The sequence below is a fragment of the Chrysemys picta genome, chromosome 10 (assembly GCF_011386835.1).
Source record: "Chrysemys picta bellii isolate R12L10 chromosome 10, ASM1138683v2, whole genome shotgun sequence".
Classification (NCBI taxonomy): Eukaryota; Metazoa; Chordata; order Testudines; family Emydidae; genus Chrysemys; species Chrysemys picta.
The window spans coordinates 61,136,207-61,158,392 of NC_088800.1; the positions used below are offsets into that span (position 1 = coordinate 61,136,207).

Genomic DNA, 22,186 nt, shown 5'->3' on the forward strand with positions numbered 1-22,186 from the left:
TTGATGCACATAGAACAAATGTGGGGAGTTCCTATTAGTACTAAGGGGAGCTACATGCATAAATCCCATGTGCATGAATGGGAGATTAGGCCACTTTAACTGTAAAGTAAAACTGAACATTAAATGAAACCCAGCTATATCCCAAATCACCAGTCGGTGTCGTTCACTCGGCACAGAAATAAAATTTAACTAACTTTAAAAGAATATTGATTTTGTGAAATCCTCTTGATATTTCCTGCATCTCTGAAGATACCCCAGAATGATGCATTCTGTGGCATCTCTGTTACCATGGGTTGCAGTAGGACCACTGGTATTTATAATGTCTACTTCTGGCATATCTTCCACGACTCAGGAAATACCAAGAAGATTTCACAGGGTTGGGAAAGTCTGAAGAAATTTTAAAAAAGATAATTTTAAATGTATTTCATGTATGTATGTATGGAATATATGGAGGCATGCCATGCAGAAATTTGGCCTTAATTCAGTTTTCATGTTTTCTTTGCCATTCACATGTAATTACATAATAGTGTACATTGTGATGATGGTTGCATTCCTCTGAGACTTCAAGATTGTTTGGCTTTTGTGCTTTTGAAGCAGATGATCTGTGTATTTGTACTGTTTGTTTTTAAGACATAATTGGCCAAATTCAGCCCAAATTGACTTCATTGGAATGACACCATGACTGAATTTGTCCCACTCTATCTGACATGGTTTTCAGTTGGGAAGAGACTATTCAGTAAGTAGTTGTGGACTGGTGTGTGGATCAAAAAGGATTTAAAGTGGAGCATTACATAATTATGGGTCTACTTTTACTGCCTAAAAGCTAAATTAAAACTGCTTCCTGTTCTGATAAAGTAATAGATTATAGCAAATCACTTAATCTAATTTAATAGATATAGTAGTACAGCCTTGTATTTTCAATTTTATGTTTTTGTTTGCCTTGTATTGCTCATTCAAACAACAAAAAGACCCTTTGCACATAACTTCTGCAGACCTGCCAAGTTAAACACTATAGGATTGAGATTCATTCTCCCTTGCTAAATGAAATGTTACAAAAATCCTGCCCATAGGGAATTGTCAATACATTTTAGTAGGCAGATCACAAACATCACTTCCACAGTGCCAAAACCTCATTACTGCACATTTAGGAACTAAGGAATCTTTGATGTGTCTCTTGAATTAATTCATTGCATTTATTTATGGCTTGAAAAAATCATCTGGTGGTAACCAGGAATAATGTGAAAAGAACTTAATTCTTTGCATGGGTCATACACTAAAATGCTTCATACTGAGTAAATATGAAAATAAAAATAAAAATGTTTGAACATTGAAAATGTTTGAATAATTCCCTTGTATGATCTGATTCTGTAAATCAAACACTTTCATCAATTTCAAGTTTCCCAAATGTTTGTATATTTTCCTACATTTTACATTACATTCCCCTGCCACACTTTAACATTTGCAGACAGAGATGTTGGAATTAATCTCTTTTTCAGAATAAGGGTGTCTTTGATATAAAAGTGGTTTTGAACATGGTTTGGCCAATGCTTCAGACCCTGGGGCAGATCCTGAGCTAAGTTACACTATGGTGAATCCGAAGTAACACCACGGATTTCCAAATATATTATTTATAAAACCAACATAAAACTTATTAAATTGAATGAAAATTGCACCCACCTCCCCCAAGAGGGACAGTTGTACTCCAGGACATGGTTCCAGCCCTTGGGGAGGGCAAATGGTGTTTGCATTAATACTTGTTGGCACTATACAAACAGTGTGCTTGGCACTTTACAAAGAAGTATGCAGACAAGGTCTCTGCCCCAAAGATCTTATGGTTTAGATAGGCAACAGAAATAGACACCAGAGCCATTGAGATGAGGCAGGATGGGAAATGATGAAACCAACTGGTTTGACCAGGTGAAGTTCAGCACACCTTCTTAGTGGTTCCACCATTTTTGTTTGGATTTTTTTCTATCTTAAAGGAGTAAAGATTTTCAATCGTCAAGTGATAACAGTCGCCTGAGGAGAGGACTAAGGAGGAAAGACATTGTGGAAGAAGTCAGTTTTGAGGAGGACAGGGCCGGCGCTTCCATTTAGGCGACCTAGGTGGTCGCCTAGGGCATCAGGATTTGGGGGGGGGTGGCATTTTGCCGCCTTTGGCGGCAATTCGGCGGCAGGGGGTCCTTCCGCGCTCCAGGTCTGCGGCGGCAATTCTGCAGCGGGTCCTTCACTCGCTCCGGGACCCACCGCCGAAGTGCCCCAAAGACCGGGAACACGGAAGGACCCCCCTCCCGCCGCAGAATTGCCGATGATGACTGGGAGCGCAGAAGGACCCCCGCCTAGGCGCCGCTCCTGGAGGAGGGACTTGGAGGAGGAGAGGGGTGAAGGCATGGCAGACTGAGGCGGGGGGGAGGAGTATCTTTCTTATGGGTTTGATTTCTGTTTCTTTTCTTCTTATGGTGAAAAGTTTTAATGCATATAAATGTAACATATGTTTATTAAAAGAATCAACAGGTGAAAGGAATAAATAATTACAATAAAAATCATGGTTAGAATATTAAATACAGTTAAATTTCTTTGCACATTTAAAGCCAAGTCATGTAACCATATCTTCTTGAAACTTGATTGTCAGCTCTCATAGGTTATTCGCATTCCTAGTTAGAGATATAATTCTTCACTTACAGGACCTGATTGTCTTTTCACACTAGCTTTACATAGTGGTAACTGTGATAGAGCTGCTACAGATTTACACTGGAGCAAATGAGGCCCATGCTACATACAATTTGGATCCCTGCCTATGATGATAAAATCTTCTGCTTTGTATTGCCTCTTCGTTTACCATAACAGGAGAGTTTACACCATTGTGCTGTGTGTTGAGTCTCCGGAGGCTGTAAATGCATGTTTACATTTTTGTTTGAGGAATCAATCAGTTCAGCTCATACCATTGTGAAGAACATTTTGCAGAGTGCTTTACTTTGATGTCTACAATCATAATTCTTTGGCAAAAGGATCCTTAGATTCTCTTGTTTCAGAGTGGTAGCCGTTAGTCTGTATCAGCAAAAAGAACAAGGAGTAATTGTGGCACCTTAGAGACTAACAAATTTATTAGGGCATAAGCTTTCGTGGGCTAACGCCCACTTCATCAGATGCATGCAGTGGAAAATACAGTAGGAAGATATATACATATCACAGAGAACATGAAAAAATGGGTGTTGCCATACCAACTCTAACCAGACTAATCAATTAAGGTGGGCTATTATCAGCAGAAGAAAAAAAAACTTTTGTAGTGATAATCAGGATGGCCCATTTCAAACAGTTGACAAGAAGGTGTAAGTAACAGTAGGGAGGAAATTAGCATGGGGAAATAGTTTTTACTTTGTGTAATGACCCATTCACTCCCAGTCCTTATTCAAGCCTAATTTAATGGTGTCCAGTCTGCAAATGAATTCCAGTTCTGCAGTTTCTCGTTGGAGTCTTTTTTTGTTGAAGAATTGCGACTTTTAGATCTGTAATTGAGTGACCAGGGAGGTTGAAGTGTGATTGGTACAGAGGCACCTTAGTTTTTTGTGAAGTTCAATGTAGACAATACATTGGAGGAAACTGTCGTATCAGATAATGAGGAAAATCCTTACTCAGGTGCAGAGCCTGAATGGCCAGAGCATGTACATAAATGTGAACAGGATTGGGCAGTTTGTCTCTTATAAATTTACAAAATGTTAAAGATCTTTGTGTCCCTTGCATTTTCTGCATGCCAGCTAATTTAAGCAGTGCTTGAAGTTAAAGGAAACCCTTTTCTGTAGATGAGCTGCCAGATTCACCCATGACACCATCCCACACTAATCCTAATAAAACCTATATTAAAAAACAAAAACAACCCCCCAAAATACACCATCTCTTTCACACAGATATAATATGCATGTATACTATATATTCTAATCTTTCATCCCAACTGAGTGACAATGAAGCCTTTATGCTATATCTTTGTGTATTCTGTATGTGATACATATTTTACAGAAAAAAATAGAAATATTTTAGAGAGTTTTAACTTTATCATCTGTCTCTCTGTAAAGCCAGGTACCTTAGTTACTGTGAGTGCAATAATAAAAGCATTCGAACGAGAGAGAAACATAACTAATATTTTTTAGAAACATCTAAAAGATATCAACTAGATTTTCCATACCTAATCATCTCACACTTTTAAGGACCTATATTATTATAAAATAATTATATCATAATTATTATCAGAGCTATATTTTAAACATATTTTATCTCTTCCATTGGAAAGTTGAAAATTTCCTTTTCTAATGGAATAAACCTCCCAATGATTTACCAGATATCCTACCTTAAACTTGTGACTAGTATAGGGATGAATATTGCCCATCCTAAGATTTGGATCTTGGGGCTAAGCAAATTTTGGGGGAAATTTCACATTTGGGAACATTTATCTGGCAGGTTAATTGTTTTTAAAACTGTTGGCCTTTGACACTCTGAAGTATAGAATGGTAGAAGTGCTCCCAGAGAAGATAGATTAGTGAATAGAGTGCACGAGTCAGTTAAAGGTGCATGAATCACTACAGAGAAGCCATTGTACTTTGTGGAGCACTGATGTGATATGGTTTCTTTGGTGAATTCCACTTGGGAGAAGGTTGATGGATTGTAAACTAGCTGTAGTTTCTTCTTTAATTTCTTATGTGGACCAAGGCAGATAGGGTTTTAATATTCCAGCTTGGATAAGTTGCTTTACTACTATGGCCTAGTGTTTATCGAAGAGAATGGTGCCTTCTTACTAGCTGCAGGAGGAAGAAGGTGCTTTTAAAGACTTAACTGATGCATCGAGTGTGACCTTGAATTTTAGTGGTGAGACTGAAGTAGATGGGGGTGGTGCTTACCAGTTCTACAGAACCAATCAGCTCTTTTGATAAGCAATGCTTTAGTCATTCCTGTATTTAATTTAAGACACTCTAGTCTTTATCTATACTCCAGTATTTCCCAATCATTATGCTGTGTGTAAAATAGGGGTTTCTGCCTGGATGAAAAAGTTACATACTGCTGTATGTTATCAGCATATTGTTTGGATTACAGCCCATATTGTCTTTCTTTGTTTGCTCTTTTAATGGCAGTAAGTGGATGGTGACTAGGAATGATGTAGGATTGAGAACTGTGTGACACACATGGTAGAGGAGTTCTTAGAGAGGAGAAGCAACTCTCCATTTTTGAGAGAAATTGGAAAGGAATGAATGTAGCCAACATAGCATTTTCCATTGAATCCTTCCAGTGGGTCCACAGCATCTCATGATCAACAGTGTCAAAGGTGATTGATAAGTTGAGACGAATCAGCATGATTGTCATCCCCCCGTCCCTTGCCTATCAGTGCTGGATTAGTTCTGAATCTATGTCTGAAGCCAGATTGGGAGGGTCCAAGATATCTGTAGAGTTTTAAGAGTTGTGACACTGGAAGTTGGTGGGGCCTTTTGCTCCATGTGCTGGTTCCTTGAGGACTGGGGAGACCATTCTGTTTTTGACGATGTATGGCAGGGAGCCATCTCTGAGGAAGGCATTAAGTATTTGTCAGCAGAGGACGCAGGTATTGCCTGCTTGCTTTGGCCTGCCAGGAGGGATATGACTGCAAATCTTAGGTGGTGACACATTTTTCTGTTCATCTATAACCAGCATCTGTTGGAATCTGCTCAGGCTAGCAAAGCTCTTCCTGTACAGGTATATTTATTATCGGATCTGGCAGCTGTTTCAGCTTCATTCATAGTAAAATGTAAGTGCAGCCTTGAGGTATTTACAATAGGATAAGAATTAACAGATGTAAGGGTTGTATCAAAGAATGGGTTTCAATGACCACATTGACATAAGTTAGTGCTTCTCATCTGAGCCTGTCAAATTTGGTTTCAGAAATAGGTAGAACTTGAGTTGTATTTTTCAGACTCCTCCTTTTGTATCATCTTACTTTCATTATTTATACTTGTCCTTAAAAGCATGTTCTCTGTATGAAACTCCTTACAGGATTTGTATTTTCACTTTAATGAGTACCTTTGCAATTTCATGATCCCTTTTTTGAAGTCTGCATAGTTATTTGCATGATAAGTCTCTATAACGTGGTTTCCAACTGTTTATGGTCTGTTTCTACCTTGCCTGGTGTCTGCCCAAAAACATATCCATGAAATTGCTCACGGTACACATCTACCCCAATATAACACGGTCCTCGGGAGCCAAAAAATCTTACCGCGTTATAGGTGAAACCGCGTTATATCGAACTTGCTTTGGCCTCGAGCATCTCCGTTAATAGTCAGCAAATAGCCCCGCCCCCTATCCGACCCTCACTTACTTCCTGCCCCCGACTGACCCCTCAGAACCTCCGACCCATCCAACCCCCTCCCCCCCCCAATAACCCCCAGGACTCCCACTCTGAGCCACGCGTCGTACCAGGACAGGCGCTAGAACCTGGAGAGCTAGCACACGGAAGCGCTCACACCTGCTTGACCACATCATCTGAGGCAAGCTTCGCGGGGGTGGGGCGGGGGGAACTGGCCCGGTGGCTGCTGCCCTGTCCGCGGAGCACGTCCAGTCCAGCGCAGCGGCTGAGCCCGCGAGGTGGAGCAGGGCGGGCAGCCTTGCCCGAGGTGCCCGTGTGTGCCTGGTCCCCGCTCTGTGCCCACGCGGTGCCAGGGGAGGGTGATCCATCGGCCCACGCTCAGCCCATCTCTCCTCCTCTGCAGAGCCCCGCACAGCCCATCTCCGGTGAGGACGTTGTGGCCAGATGCGCCCCCAGGGTGCACAGAGCCCCTGACTGTGGGCAGATAGTGCGGCGCTACGGACCCAGAGAGCCCGTCCGGTGCTGCTGCGAGCAGGGCGCAGCCTGCCAGCTGGGACCGCTGTGTGCCGAGCCCTCCAGCACTGGGACGGGGCACCTGCACGGCACCGTCTGGAACGGGCACCTCTCCCTGCCCTGGATCCGCAACTTCCCCCATGTGGACCAGTCTTCCCCAACTTCTCAGTGCCGGCTGGTGCCCGTGTGACGTTCCCCTGCCCTGCAGCTCCTCTTCTCGGGCTGTGGCTCCCCCCTGCTCCCTGTCCCCTGACCGCCCCCCGAGACCCTCTGCCCCCTATCCAACCCCTTGGCCCTGCCCCGGCACCCTTAACATGCCACTCAGAGCAGCGTGTCCCGACACGCTGACATTTGAGCCACCGGAGTGCGCAGCCCTGCCCCCCCCAGGTCCCCCCAGAGTGCTGCTTTACCGCGTTATATCCGAATTCGTGTTATATCGGGGTAGAGGTGTAGTAATAAAACTGACAGAATTCCTTTTTTTCAGTCTGGTAGTTCTGTTGCAGTGGTTCTCAAACTATTGTACTGGTGACCCCTTTCACATAGCAAGCCTCTGAGTGTGACCCCCCCTTATAAATTAAAAACACTTGTTTAAATATTTAACACCATTATAAATGCTGGAGGCAAAGCGGGGTTTGTGGTGGAGGCTGACAGCTTGCAACCCCCCCATGTAATAACCTCATGACCCACTGAGGGGTCCTGACCCCCAGTTTGAGAACCCCTGTTCTGTTGTGTTTTAGTCTGTCCTTTGGCAGCATAAGCCGCTGGGCAATCATTTTGCAAGACAGTCCAACCTATGTGAATTTTTCATCAGTTGAGATCTTGAATTCTCATCTCAACATATTTCAGTACCAGTGGTTCTATGCTGAAGTTTTGTATTTTTTTTTCTTTTTTCAATTGCCAAAAGATTTTTCTCTTGCCATTCACTGCAGTTCCATTGGCGCTGGAGTGTTACGTAATCACAGCAAGTGACTACAAAATTATTAATGACTGCTCAATGTTAAAGTAAACTAACGTAATTCATGAGGCAAACCTACATTGTGTAAAGACAGATACCACTCACTGGAATTTGAAATAGAGAAACTTGAAGCTTTATGTGTTCTTGAGTTAAATCTCAGTCTTCAAATACAGATGGATATATAACTTGCCTACTGACCTGAATGTAAAAACAATTGTAAAAGATTTGGATGATATGTTTAACATACTGTGATGCAATAATGATATTATACATCACATTGATATAGATCCCAGATGCTGCAAAAAATGTGTACCATGTAAAATCTCATTAACACTGAGAATTAAAATAAAAATTGAATGTAACCATATAGTAAAATTACATATTACTGAGAAAATACAAGCACAAAGTGGCTTGATTAACAGTATGGCCACTTACTAAAACCAAGCAAGTTAAGGATTTATACAGATCCAGAAGATTTGAATAAGACCATCAAGCATGAGTGCTACTCCAAGAGAACGGTTGATGAAATCATGTCTATATATCAAAATGCAAAAAATATTTGCTAGTCTGGATGCAAGCCGAGTATTTTGGAGGGTCTGAGGTGATAAAGTTAGTGCAAAACTCTCCTTTTGGTAGATACATTGTATACGTAATTTTCCTTCAGGATTGCAGCAGCACCTAAGGTATAATATTGCTTCATGTTTGAGATATCCGAGGATCTGGATTGGGTGGAAGTAAACTGGTGACGGTGTGCTGATTTGTGGCAAAAATTACAAACAACAAAATGAAGGACTGCATAATATTCTGCAGTGTGCCAAAGCAAAGAACTTTAAATTAAACAGAAACAAATGCCAGAAAAAGCTGAATGAGATTAGCTATGTAGGTAAGACATAATACATACATAGTAACAAAGGAGTTTTGGCTTGAGCAACAACAAACAAAAAGCGGCAATTGCACAAATGGAAGGAATTCAATACCTTACAGATATTCATGGGCATGTAAACATATCTAAGAAAATTTGAGGGCAATACGGAATATCTATTTTGGAATTCAGTATTTATTTCCAGGATCTCAAACACATCCGTTTTAAACCTTGTTTTGTATATTTGAGAATATTTGTATTTTTATATATTTGTATATCCAAGAAAAAACTGTTTCTGCATTATCATCTTCAGATCTTTGCCCTCCTAATGAATGCATTTTGCTTTTGTTTCTTGGCAATATGCACACACTTTAAAAATTGCATTTATTACATATATGACACTCCACCATGTATGCTGGACATTTTTGTGATATTTTGTGTGTTTCCACATTTATTGCAGAAAATCTAGTGTTTGATGTTTGTTTATCCTTTCATTATGGATTCCTTGGTACTCATTTTTTTATTAAATGCACCCCATTTCTTCACTTCAGTGTTTGTGAGCATTTTCTTTTGTGAAACACGAATATCCACAGTTCTTTGCAATGTCAAGTCCATTTCTTACAAAAACCTTGCTTTGCCTTTATCATCAACTACACCATAAATAGGCAGATCTCCAACTATGCCATTTGCTAACTGATACAAGTGACATACCTTTGTGTTGTTACAGAGGTCTGTGACATGCTCAATTTTTTCATCTGCCCCTTAGTATCTTGGTGTGTTCTTTTTTTTATTATTTAAATAAAAACTGCATTTTCCCATTTGACTGAGGAATTCATGTGGCCACATTTTCTCCAAAGATTTCATTTACTTTAACACAGTGTAAAAGAGATATGACATATAGGAGTGCTAGTAGCATAGACTGATTTTTATTTTCTGGCCCTGGTTACTGGACGTGGCTCCATGGTTCAAAAGGTATTCCCAGGACATGATAGGGTCAGTATTCACTGACTCCTATGGCTGTTATTTTTGGTGGGGGTGGGAGGGGAGAGAGAGAGAGAAATTAATACTATATATATTTAGAACAAATATAAATAAATGTTTTTCTGTAACGGAGCTATTCAGCATGTGCAAGTCATTGCTGGAGTAGTTAAGTAATTGGATTTTTAAAAGGAGTTGGATAATAATAAGATAAGGCTAATCAGCTATTAAGCTTCATGGCACCAGTTGTTTGTCCCAAGTGTCAGGAAGAAAACCTCTTCTTATGTACAACAGAAAGCTAGCTGTATTAAGGAGTAGGAGGTTGCCTTCTGCTGAAAAGTCAGCTATATATCTGCTGAGAGCATTGTATTGGATTGAAGAATCAATGGTGTGTTCTGGTATGGAAAACATATCATATTTGTTTTGTGTGTGTGTGTGTGTGTGTGTGTGTGTGTGTGTGTGTGTGTGTGTGTGTAATGGAGCAACACTGTAGATTTCAGATGGTTCCTTCAATAGCTCTCACACCTGCTATTTTGAGAAATATGTACATAGTTGTCAGAAATATACCCGTAAAACTAAAACCTATGCAACATTTATGGTGAAGCTTTGGACTAATCTGGGTTTGCCTTGAAACTTTTATATAGTGATGTTGTGTAAAGGGATTCAATTACAGGCCACAATGTTTTGTAGCTATCTGTCTCACATAAAAAGTTAATTAATCAGGGCTGTGTCAGTTTTCTTGTGCCATGTCAATTTGCAGCAAGGTAATTAATCACTAATCACCCAGCATGCAGCAAGCTGAGGGACAATCCACGAGTCATTTATTGTCTTTTTTTCAAAATAAATGGCACACAGAGCCATGAAGAAACACATCTTGCCTTTCATAGTATTTTTATCGACACTTTTGCATGTTGTAATAGACTGTAGCAACAAGCAGCTGTAGTTCAATGGAATATGAATATTAAAGAAACAAATGAGAGCAGATTTATAGGCCATTGCTTTTCTGTTATGTCAGTTTGGAGATTACACCAAGCAAATGAACAGTGAAAAATTACTCTTCCATGTGGAGAATGGTGATTAGACTTGTACATTAATTAGAGATTTTTGTTTTTCTTTTCAATGCATTTCAAATGAGAATGTCCTGTAAGAAACTGTTTGTCCAAAATGCAGATTTATTCATTCCTAAACAACAGTGTCTAATATTGACATGTATTTTGGCACAATGGTAAGAAAATGATTGTTTCAATAATCCCAAATAAGCGTTTCAAGAATGAATGCACTATGAATGGAAGAAATAAGGGGCCCAATTCTGCATGCATTGACATCAATGGCAAAACGCCCATTGACATCAGTAGATTAAGGATTGGGCCCTTAGATAGACTTCCCACAGATTGAAAATAGCGGATGCAAAATAATTTTGTTATTTTTGTAAGCATCATGAATTTGCTAAATGTGTTGACTATAAAATTATCTAAAACAAATATATACTTAAAATCCATTTTATTTTAAAAAGGGTGCTTATGGATCTTAAATTTGAACTGGAACACTCTTTGGATTTAGATTTAAATGCAAAGACCTAGGGGCATGATTCTAAATACTCTGTTTATAATTCTGTGATTTGTATAAAAACAAGTTGTATTGGAAAATATATTTGAGATCTTTTGCAATTTAGAAAAATATTAGGTCAACTGAATATTCACAGCAGTGTACATCAGCATAATGTCCTTATTCTGTTGCTGAAAATTTCATTCACTATGATACTTATTATTCTATCTATCCCTCCTCAGCATGTTACTACTTATACTTCTTTGTTTGTAATTTATTGTCCAGCATTTGTGATGGATTTCCTCAACAGGGATCTTTCTAAACCATGGGACTTATGTAAATGTGGTTCCTGTCTTTTTAACAATTAAAATATCTTACAGTAAATTAGCCACAGACTGATTCAACCAAGCCGTAACCTTAAAACCCTTTAGCATAAAATATTTGAAGGCTCTTGATAGGAGATGACCTAGTAGTTGGTAAGAGTGAGGGATGAGGAGTGGTAGATCCTCTCATCCATTTTGATGGCACACCTTTATTTACACATATGGCATTCTCATGCAAATTCAAACCGGAGCACAAATCCAAAGAATAATTGCCCATTAAAGCTGTTGTATATTTTTATGGCTTTGATACATAATCTGCTCCCCTGTTGATTTTTGCATCTGCTACTCTTCCATCTAACCCAAAGCTCTAAAACTTTAATACACAGTTTATAACCCTCAAGTATTTTATACTGGTTTGTGTTCCTCCTCTTGGGACATCAAGGCTTGAGAGATTTATGCATCTAGCTTTTATTTTCCAGTGCACATGTTGAGGTTTAGAGTCTGGATATCATATTAGACAACTGGAAAGTTCATTTAATAGAGAAATGCTTAAGAACAGTATGCATTATATCTTTTGGGAGAAATTCGGGTTTCATTAAATGTCAGCTGCAAACTCAATGGGTAAGTTCTTCTCTTTGTCCTCATGCCCATATTTGGTTTCTACATATGATTGGTTCACTTAAGCTGTACACATACATCAGCATGAATCGCCTTCAGTCAATATACACAATATGCAGTCTACTTCTTATGTAAGAGACTTGTGGTGAATTTTTGTAGCAGAACACATTTGAAGTGTTTTCTGAATATAAGAAACAACTTTGAATAGTTGTGATGGTTTGTTTCCTCACCCTCTGCTGTCTACAAGACACATTGTTGGTGTGTATTTTAAGGTTGCTTGTACCATGATCATCTGAAAAGACATAATATAGCCCATTATAGTTTACGGGCTAAGTTCAATTTTCATTGCAATGATACCAGCTTTTTCACTTTGATCATGTTAAATATCTATGGCAATAAGCTGCAAAAGGGACTTTTCCCAATATGTTGTACCTATGATTTTTTTCTTTTTAAATTATGGCAGTAAATTATTTATATATTCTCTCTCTAAGCCAACATAAATATTTCCAGAGTTAGACCTTTCATTTCTTCTTTTTTAGGTGTTAGGAAGTATCAATTTAGCTGGTGAAGCTAAATTTCTGTGTAATGTGGAGATTTGGGAACTAACTTCTTTTAGAACGCATTCATATGTGACTATCAAAGTAGCAAGTTAGCTCTAAGTAGAGAATAATCAGTAACTATTAGATGAGCTAATGGAACCGTTTCTTTGTCTTGATAGTTGGTTGTATTCAGATTTTAGAAACGGTCTGGTTTAAGTCATATCATCTTCTTTGCCATGGCTGTGGTGGAGGAAAGCTTCCTTTCCCCCATCACAGCATCAGAGAAATCTAGTCAACCAAAATATTCTGCTAAATATGAGCTGCCTCAGCTCAAAAGCAGATACAGATGTTTCTCGCTGTGAGATTCAGACACAACTGACCCTCTTCGTCATAGCACCTTCACTGGTTGAGTTTCAGCCAGGTTGGCATACTGAGGTGCTAAGGGAGCTTAGTTCTGCAAACTGCAAGTTAGATCTTTGCCCCTCATGATGTGTAAATTCTGGCTGGTTGGTACTGGGTTCATTGTTAGTTGAGATTACAGATAGAGGAGAGTGAATAATTGATTTTTCAGTTCTGTAGTCAAACTGAAAAATTCAAAAAACAAATTTGTTTTGTTGTGAACCAAAATTGATTTTTTTTTCACTGAAAAAAATTTGCCCAGCTCAAATTACTAATGCCCCTCCTTTGATACAAATGATTTTATTAGGCCCATGCTTAAGCTGTCTCCTAAAGCTGGGTAAGGATACTGAAAAGAAACTTTGTGTTGTCTGGCAACCACAGGTATCCCTGAACCCTTCCAATATGGCTTATGACCTGGGTTTGGCATGGAGACTGCACTAGTGTAATTTGTTGCAAGTCTTTAAGCAATGGTGAGATGACCTAAATGATTATTCTAACTCTGTCAGTAACCTAGAATACCATTGTCTACAAATCACAGTTCAGCTGCTCTGAAAATCAGAACATAGACGCAGGTTGTACACAAAAAGATCTCACAAAACTAAGTGATTGGGCAACAAAATGGCAAATGAAATTTAATGTGGATAAATGTAAAGTAATGCACACTGGAAAAAATAACCCCAACTATACATACAATACGATGGGGGCTAATTTAGCTACAACAAATCAGGAAAAAGGTCTGAGAGTCATCGTGGATAGTTCTCTGAAGATGTCCACGCAGTGTGCAGAGGCGGTCAAAAAAGCGAACAGGATGTTAGGAATTATTAAAAAGGGGATAGAGAATAAGACTGAGAATATATTATTGCCCTTATATAAATCGATGGTACGCCCATATCTTGAATACTGCGTACAGATGTGGTCTCCTCATCTCAAAAAAGATATACTGCCACTAGAAAAGAGAAGAGCAACTAAAATGATTAGGGGTTTGGAGAGGGTCCCATATGAGGAGAGATTAAAGAGGCTAGGACTTTTCAGCTTGGAAAATAGGAGACTGGGGGTGGGGAATATGATAGAGGTATATAAAATTATGAGTGATGTAGAGAAATTAGATAAGGAAAAGTTATTTACTTATTCCCATAATACAAGAACTAGGGGTCACCAAATGAAATTAATAAGCAGCAGGTTTAAAACAAATAAAAGGAAGTTCTTCTTCACATAGCGCACAGTCAACTTGTGGAACTCCTTACCTGAGGAGGTTGTGAAGGCTAGGACTATAACCCTGGGTTTAACTTGTGAGAGTCGTGATGTTAAAGCCAGTGATACGTTGTTGGAAAACGTGACTGTGAATGTGTTTAGATCCTGTCCACACTAGAATTTACAGCTGTTAATTAACACATTAGAACATGGTTTAAAATTCCACTGTATACAACTTCTAACTGAAAATAGTGGAGGTTCTCCAGAGTAAAAACTGAGAGGTGGGTGGGATGTGAATGCACAGTGGAGGCATGGAGGGCTAGAAACAATTCCTCATTGCATCTGTATGTCTTGGAGGCAGCCCCATAAGGCAATGCACTTCCTCTTACTATAGCATTGTTCTACAAGGGACAATTGAGCATTAGTTGACAAGCTCAGGATCTGGCCGTCTGTGATTTGCTATTTCATGTGTACCTACTGTAGTCAAGTCCTATATGCGGGACTTTAAAGGGATTATAAAAAAAATTGCTAGTTTAGAACAATGAAAGCATGACTCTAACTCACTGATGTATATATAAAAGTGCTTCTGATAATTAGTGGAATTCCAGGGGCATAAAATGTGTTTTCATTTGTTCCAGGGAAAAGATCCTTGCAACACATTCCAAGTCTTTTTATTTCCTTTTTTTTAAAGGCTTCTTATATGCACTCTGTTGTAAAATGAACAGCAATATATTAAGACCTGTAAATACTTCCTGCTGATTTTGACAGATTTTTTTTATTATAGCAGAAAGAAGTATAAAACTGAATACCAAATTTGCATTTTTAAAAGAATGTTCTCCCTTCACTGTATTGCCATAGCACTGTTTCATGTTGTATCTCAACATCTAAATCCTAGCAGTATTACTGTAAAACCTCCTTGTCGCTGAGAGGGATCGTGTAAAGCTATAGCAAGGTGATAATGGATAGGTCACCACAATTACAGTATATTTCCTCATACAGGCAGCCAGTTGCTTTTGCACATCGTGAATTTTTCATTTTCTTTATTTCAAATTCAGTGTTTCTGTTAAAACTTAATAAAATTGATGAAAGACATATCTGGATTCAAACCCATTCATCTTTCAACTTTAAAATAGTAAGCATGTTATGTATCATTACCTCTATTCATTTGCTTTTATTAGGGTTTACTGGGTAATATTTGTTTTATTCTCTTTCCTTATTTACACACTGAGACAAATTCAGCCCTGGTGTAACACTGCTGAAGCAAATTGAGTTACACCAGACCTGAATTTAGTTCCTTATCTCTCATTGATGGATTTTCTGTTCAAAACATACCTGTTCTAACATTTGCCAACAATGCCTATCACAGGAGAAACGTAGGTAATGCAACACATGGGTCTACAAACTTGAAGAGAAAGTAAAGCAGAAAGTGTCATACATTTTTTCATTTGTATTTTAAAAGTTTTAAACAGAGTAGAGTTATAGACTTTTTACATAATACTGTGTCCCCAAAACACTTATACTTTGGCTCGTCACCGTTTAATTCTGATGGAAATATTTAAAGTCTTACATGGAATTACAATTAATGTGGAAATTTAAACTGAACATAATTGATAGATTCTCTTGCTCCTGAACTATGTAGCTGAACATCACTGTTAGGGATGAGTGTTATATTAGCTCATTTAGGGCTTGTCTACACTTACCAGGGGATCGACGAGCGGCGATTGATGCATCAGCGGTCAATTTAGCGGGTCTAGTGAAGACCCGCTAAATCGACCGCCAATCGCTCTCCCATTGACTCTTGTACTCCACCGGATTGAGAAGAGTAGGGGGAGTTGATGGGAGAGCATCTCCCGTCGACAGCGCATAGTGTGGACCCTGCAGTAAGTTGATCTAAGCTACGTCGGTTTGAGTTACGCTATTCACATAACTCAAATTGCATAGCTTAGATTGAATTTCCCCTGTAGTGTAGACAAGGCCTGAGATACTTCTGAGTAATACAGCTTTGGCCTTTGAATGCATTAAATTGTAGAAAATGGCAGTTACCTGTATAATCAAACTATGTCCCCAGAAAAAAACACCTAAGATCTCCCTGAAAGGATGCTGTATCCTTCTGATCTCCCTCTTTCACCCAAGTTACTCAGTTAAGACACTGATAATGATTGAATTGTCCAGTAAAAGTCATGTGTAATCACAATAGTTTAACTATCATCTTTGTTACTAGAAGCTTTAGTTTAAGCAGGGTAGTTTTACTCCCTCTGGAAGTCTCCCCTCAAGGGATTAATTTCCTCTAATAGTGTGGGCTACCATAAATCAACTTCCTTCTTCTAAGTGAGGTTCCCCTAAGGGAGCTACAGCCAGCTCCAGTATTTTTTTTCCTAAACTAAATACCCAGTTGGCTGCCTCCTGTTTGCTTGAAAAGATTTTTCTGTAAGAAAATCTGGCCTTTTGTGAAAGAGTAACAATTTGCTTGGTTTGTCTCTCCCACCCTCCCAGTTACAGACAAGCTTGAATACACACAAACTGTGTGCTACGTTTTCACTATGTTATCTTGTTTTAAATTGGAACGATCAGCATGACTGGAGTTCTTTATGTTTCTTTTGTGTTTCCCATAGTGCCAGGCTTCCCTTACCCTGCTGCAACTGCAGCTGCTGCTTACAGAGGTGCACATCTAAGAGGTCGAGGTCGCACAGTGTACAACACGTTTCGTGCAGCAGCCCCCCCTCCTCCAATTCCAGCCTATGGCGGGTAAGTGGATCAGTCTCTTTTACCTGTTACAATACATCCCCAAAGGCTACGAACTGTTTGTGAGTGCAGTGCATGCTGGTCTTGTCTCACTACAGAAACCAACACAGCATGCAACCAATCCAACTGCCTGAAGTGGTGCACCTTGCACAGAGTATTGAAAAATGACTGTAATTTGTACTGTCATGGTTGGTGGCTTTAAGCATTTTATATGTCACATGTTGTTATGTAAATTCTCTTAGAGACTGAATGCTGCAGAACAGAGAAATGTACAGCTAAAAGTGTATTTTTCGTGATTGCAAACATCTGGTTATTAAGGAGGTTGGATGAAGTAAACTTTTTCTTTTTTTTCAAATTCAGATTCTCCCACAGAAAGTTATCTCAGGATAGCTAGAGGGTGTGTGTGTTTATTTTGTTTGTTTATTTATTGCACATAAAAATTCAGTTTTGTTTCATATTTTCTTAGTGACATCTCTTCGCCTACATTTACTGAAAACCAAGATGCAAAATAAACAACGCACTGAAATCCACATTAAATAATGACTTAATAAACTGCCCTCAGCTAATTAGGAAAACTAAACTTTTAAGAACTAAGATATAATTTTGGGGAGGATGGGGGAACTTCACAGCCCCTTTTAGCCCCTGCAAATGTTGAAACAGATGATTTGATTGTTGAACAAGATCATTAAAATACATCACTTACTTTAAGACTTGATTCTACCAGAGGAATCCTAGAATCTGTAGAATCTGGCAGTTGAAGCAGTGGTAGATTGGGTGGGTCCCAGCCTCCCGGACCAGAAGAGTATGGCATAAAAGAGGCCATAGTGGACATGCCTCATCTCTTGTAGAGTCCACACTAGCCACTGTTTCTGTCTGGTAAGTGGCTTGTATTTGTGACTGTTTGGACACAGTTCTCATTAAACATTGTGTCCTGTCAGGCAAAAATGCAGGCCATTTACTAGACAGGTTCCTAAGCACCTGAAGTCAGTCAGCCCCTGAACTGCAGGTTCTGGAGATGCCAGGGACTGGCTGCCTGATACTTCCTTTGCATCTGGCTGTGTCACCTACCAACAAAGAAATAGGGCAGTAAGAGTGAGTTTTGTCTTTTTTTTTTTTTTTAAGTAATCTGCCACACAATGTGGTTATTTATAAAAATGCATTGATTAAATTGTTTCCTGGGGTGGTTTGTATAGTGCAGCAAAAAGAAATCGCCATGCATCTAATGGAAAACGTCTGAAGGATTTTTGCTAAGATTGGCTGCAACTATGTTTGTTGATACCAACCCAACAGCAAGCAGCTGAGTGAAGGGAGTCCTTGCAGGATAAATCACTGTTGAGATTGGAATGGATTTAGCCTCTCTTCCCCATGGTGACACATCTGGGCCATATTGGTCCCACCCAGGTACACAAGTCCATAATGGCTACCAGACCTAGCTGCTTCTGCATAATATGCCAAGAGTTCATGCACCCCCCCCCTCCATTAACCCCTAAAGACAGGCTGCTTCAGAATCTGTGCAATTTATTCCCTGATCCTTATGGGTATTCCTACATTGCAGCAGGGAGTGAGACTAGCTAGCTCAAGTTAGCATGGTAAAAATAACAATATAGATGTTGTGACTCCAGCAGAGGCTCAGACTAGCCAGCTGAGCTCAAACCCAGTTGACTTGAGTGTCCAAGCTGCTTCCTGAACCACAATATCCACACTGCTATTTTTAGCATGCTAGCTTGAGCTGAGCTAGTGTGAGTCCGTTTACCTGGGCTCGAAGGCTCGTTTCTAGCTACAGGGTAGACATACCCTAAGTGGTTCCCTTGCAAAAACTAGCACATTGCACCCTGTAAACCTAAGAGTTACAACAACGCCATTACAGAAAGGAAAAGACCAAGAATGGGAAACTTATGGACAGAAAACACCAACATAAACATCCATTAGGAAACCCTTTAATGGGACCCAAAGCACCACACATCCCACATCACCGCCTCTGACAGCCAAGCATCTATCCTCCCCCAAAATGCTAATGTCAGTGAGAGTGTGGGTAAAATGTCACAGATGCAGATTTACTTCCCTGGGCCAACTGCTACTGCAAACTAGCCTGTCAATCATTTTGGTCTGCATACTGGTCTCTGTGGCGAGGGCCAACTGGGGCAGTGCTAACATTACAACTCCTCTCTCACCATCCTGAAGCATGTGGGGTGGGTGGGAAAAAGAGCAAGAAGTTCCTGTGTCCCTCCTTCTCCCTTCGACTAGACCAGGGGTCAGCAACGTTTGGCATGCGGCTCGCCAGGGTAAGCACCCTGGCGAGCTGGGCCAGTTTATTTACCTGCTGACGCGGCAGGTTCAGCCAGTCGCGGCCCCCACTGGCCGCAGTTTGCCGTCCCGGGCCAATGGGGGCGGCGGGAAGCCGCAGCCAGCACATCACTTGCCCACGCCGCTTCTCGTCGCTTCTCGCCGCCCCCATTAGCCCGGGACGGTGAACCGCAGCCAGTGGGGGCCACGATGGGCCGAACCTGCCGTGTCAGCAGGTAAATAAACTGGCCCGGCCCGCCAGGGTGCTTACCCTGGTGAGCCGCATGCCAAATGTTGCCGACCCCTGGACTAGACCATGCAAATAATGGCCTAGCTTACAAGGGCCAGGCTGAATTCAATTAAGAAAATTAGCATAATATGATGTTAAGGCTGCACAATTAAAATTACAAGAAGTCACACAATGTGAAAGCTAAGGTTCCCACAAAAAATTAACTAGCCAACATTGCACCTCTTGCATATTTTTAGTAAATTTTTAACGATAGAAAAAGTTATCTAGAAATAGAGAAAAACAGGAACAGAAGATTCTGCATAAATGCAACCTGGCTAAGTTAATGTTTCTTTTGAAATCTTATGTTTTTGTGCTTGTAACTTCACTGTGTTTACTTTGCATTTTATGTTTTTCTTTTTTTTTTTCCTTTCAAATTATCATATTAAAAAACCACAATATTGGAGTTGGATTAAGGGGGGTGAAAAAGGTAGTGGGACTATTCCTAGCTCTGGCCAAAAACTAAGTCCCACCCACTTACTGAGGTTGTCAAAAGTCTCTCACTGAAATGAAGATTGTGCTGTTGATGTTTAAAATGTGTTTGTGCATTTTGGTTTGCTCTACAGAGCTTCTTGAGCATGGCTCCCCGTCCGTGAATACTGAATATGCCAATGGGCTCTGCTAGGCTTCTTGAGTGTGGCTCTTTCTTGATTGGGGGAAAAAAGTAATGGTATCTCCCAAATGCCACCAATATGTGGCACTAAAATGAGATGTTACTGTAAATGGTTTAGAGCTGAGAGCCTCCTTTTCCTTTATTAAGCAAGGAATGAAATAATTGAAATGTTGACATTTAAAGTAGTCTCAATAACATTTGAGTTTTCACTAGAGCTGCATGAGAATTTTTTTGGTGAACTATGGCATCAAAAATGCCAAGTAATCAGAAGTTAAATTTCTCACGGAAGGATTTGTTTCAGCAAATTTCTTGACTTGAAAATGTTTTGAAAAAAAAATTCACAACTATCAAAATGTTTTCTTTCAAAGTTTTTGAAATGAAAAAATTCTGATTTTCCAGTTCAAAATTATTTTTCATTTTGAAATTTATGTTAATTAGGATAAAATAGGGTTTTCTAAATACACCTCTACCTCAATATAACGCTGTCCTCGGGAGCCAAAATATCTTACCGCAATATGGGTGAAACCGCATTTTATCGAACTTGCTTTGATCTGCCGGAGCGTGCAGCCCCGCCCCCCTGGAACGCTGCTTTACCACGTTATATCCGAATTTGTGTTATATCGGGTCGCGTTATATCAGGGTAGAGATGTAATTGAAATCAAAACATATTATTTCAAAATTATCTAAATGAAATATTTCAATTGACCAGAACCAAAATATTTTTTTAAATTTTTGGTTCACAAAATTTTGGAGATTTTCATTTTTCGTCTGAAATTAGGATGATTTTCCCCCCAAAAATCTGTTTCCTGCCCAGTTCTAGTTACCACCACACTGAAATACATTGAGATAGTTCACATCTCTCAGAACAATTGTTCCAGGCTCTCTGCAGACTAACTATATACATTTCTGCGTATCCCTCAGTTCTTATTTTTTTCACAGATTCCAAGCCCAGACAAGGCCATTATGATCATCTTTTCTGACTTCCCATATAACAGAGGCCATAGAACTTCCCCAAAATAATTCCTAGAGCAGGTCTTTTAGAAATATATCTTATCTTGATTCTTGAGGTTTTCTTCAAAGCTAAAGATTTTTTTTTAATAAAATGAAAGCAGATAAGATTTGTTAAAACAAGATTTTGAGAGTGGGCCTTATACAGTGTAGGGGTGAATACTGGCTGTTACTAACCCTGGCTCTTGGGAGGAGTCTGAAGTTCTAGCCATTGTAATAGGCATCAACTGTACAAAGCCCAACAGCTGATATTTAAAATGTTTGGAACTCTATTATCTTAAAGTAAATATATGTGCAGAAGTACCCTGTATCTACCTGTGTAACCTACATCTGTTAGTCTTAAAGGTGCCACAGGACTCTCTGTTGCTTTTTACAACTTAAAGGACACTTTCTACTCTGTAAGCTCAACGACACATTTTAAAACTTTCCTATTTTTTATATTTTTCATACTGAGTCTGTTTACATAGTAGGAAATACTAAACTAGTTGTCACAACTAGCATCACAGTCCCTACTTAGTTGGGAAGCAGAAGTGATTCCCACTCTGAGCTCCTGGCATGAGAGCAATCCCACTCTCTACTGAGCCAGCTCTGGCTTAAAATATATATATTTTTAAATTAATATATTTAATTTCTTCAAGAGGAAGTTAATTCACAACCCCTCTGATTTTCAGCTCCACAATATTACCTACTACACATGTTCTTTCATTGTGTCCTAAATTGACAGCTTGTGAGCATGCCTAGAAGTCTATACTAGTGGCAGGGAAGTCTGCTGACATGGATTTACTTAGTTTCAATTTTAAAGCTATTTTGTTTTCAACCTTAGCGAGGGCTATTTACATGCCAAGTTTGATGTTATCTGCTCAGAAAACAAGGTGGGAATATGTACATTTTTTTTAAAGTGGAAGTAAATATTCTTAAATCTGAGCAGTCTGCACTATACATACATACATATATGATATATAGGAATATATCCAGCTATATTTATCTACCTATTAACTATTATTTCTAT

The 22,186-nt window shown here is 39.5% G+C and overlaps 1 protein-coding gene across 50 annotated transcripts in view; it reads left to right on the plus strand.

Moving 5' to 3' along the window:
• Nucleotides 1-22,186, plus strand: part of RBFOX1 (RNA binding fox-1 homolog 1) — a 2,478,424-nt gene that overhangs the window by 2,387,573 nt on the left and 68,665 nt on the right. For all 50 annotated transcript variants that reach the window (XM_065558775.1, XM_008162566.4, XM_008162565.4 and 47 more), the window contains one exon: nt 16,858-16,990. In XM_065558775.1, the coding sequence (XP_065414847.1) occupies nt 16,858-16,990 (133 nt within the window). The remainder of the gene's footprint in view (nt 1-16,857; nt 16,991-22,186) is intronic.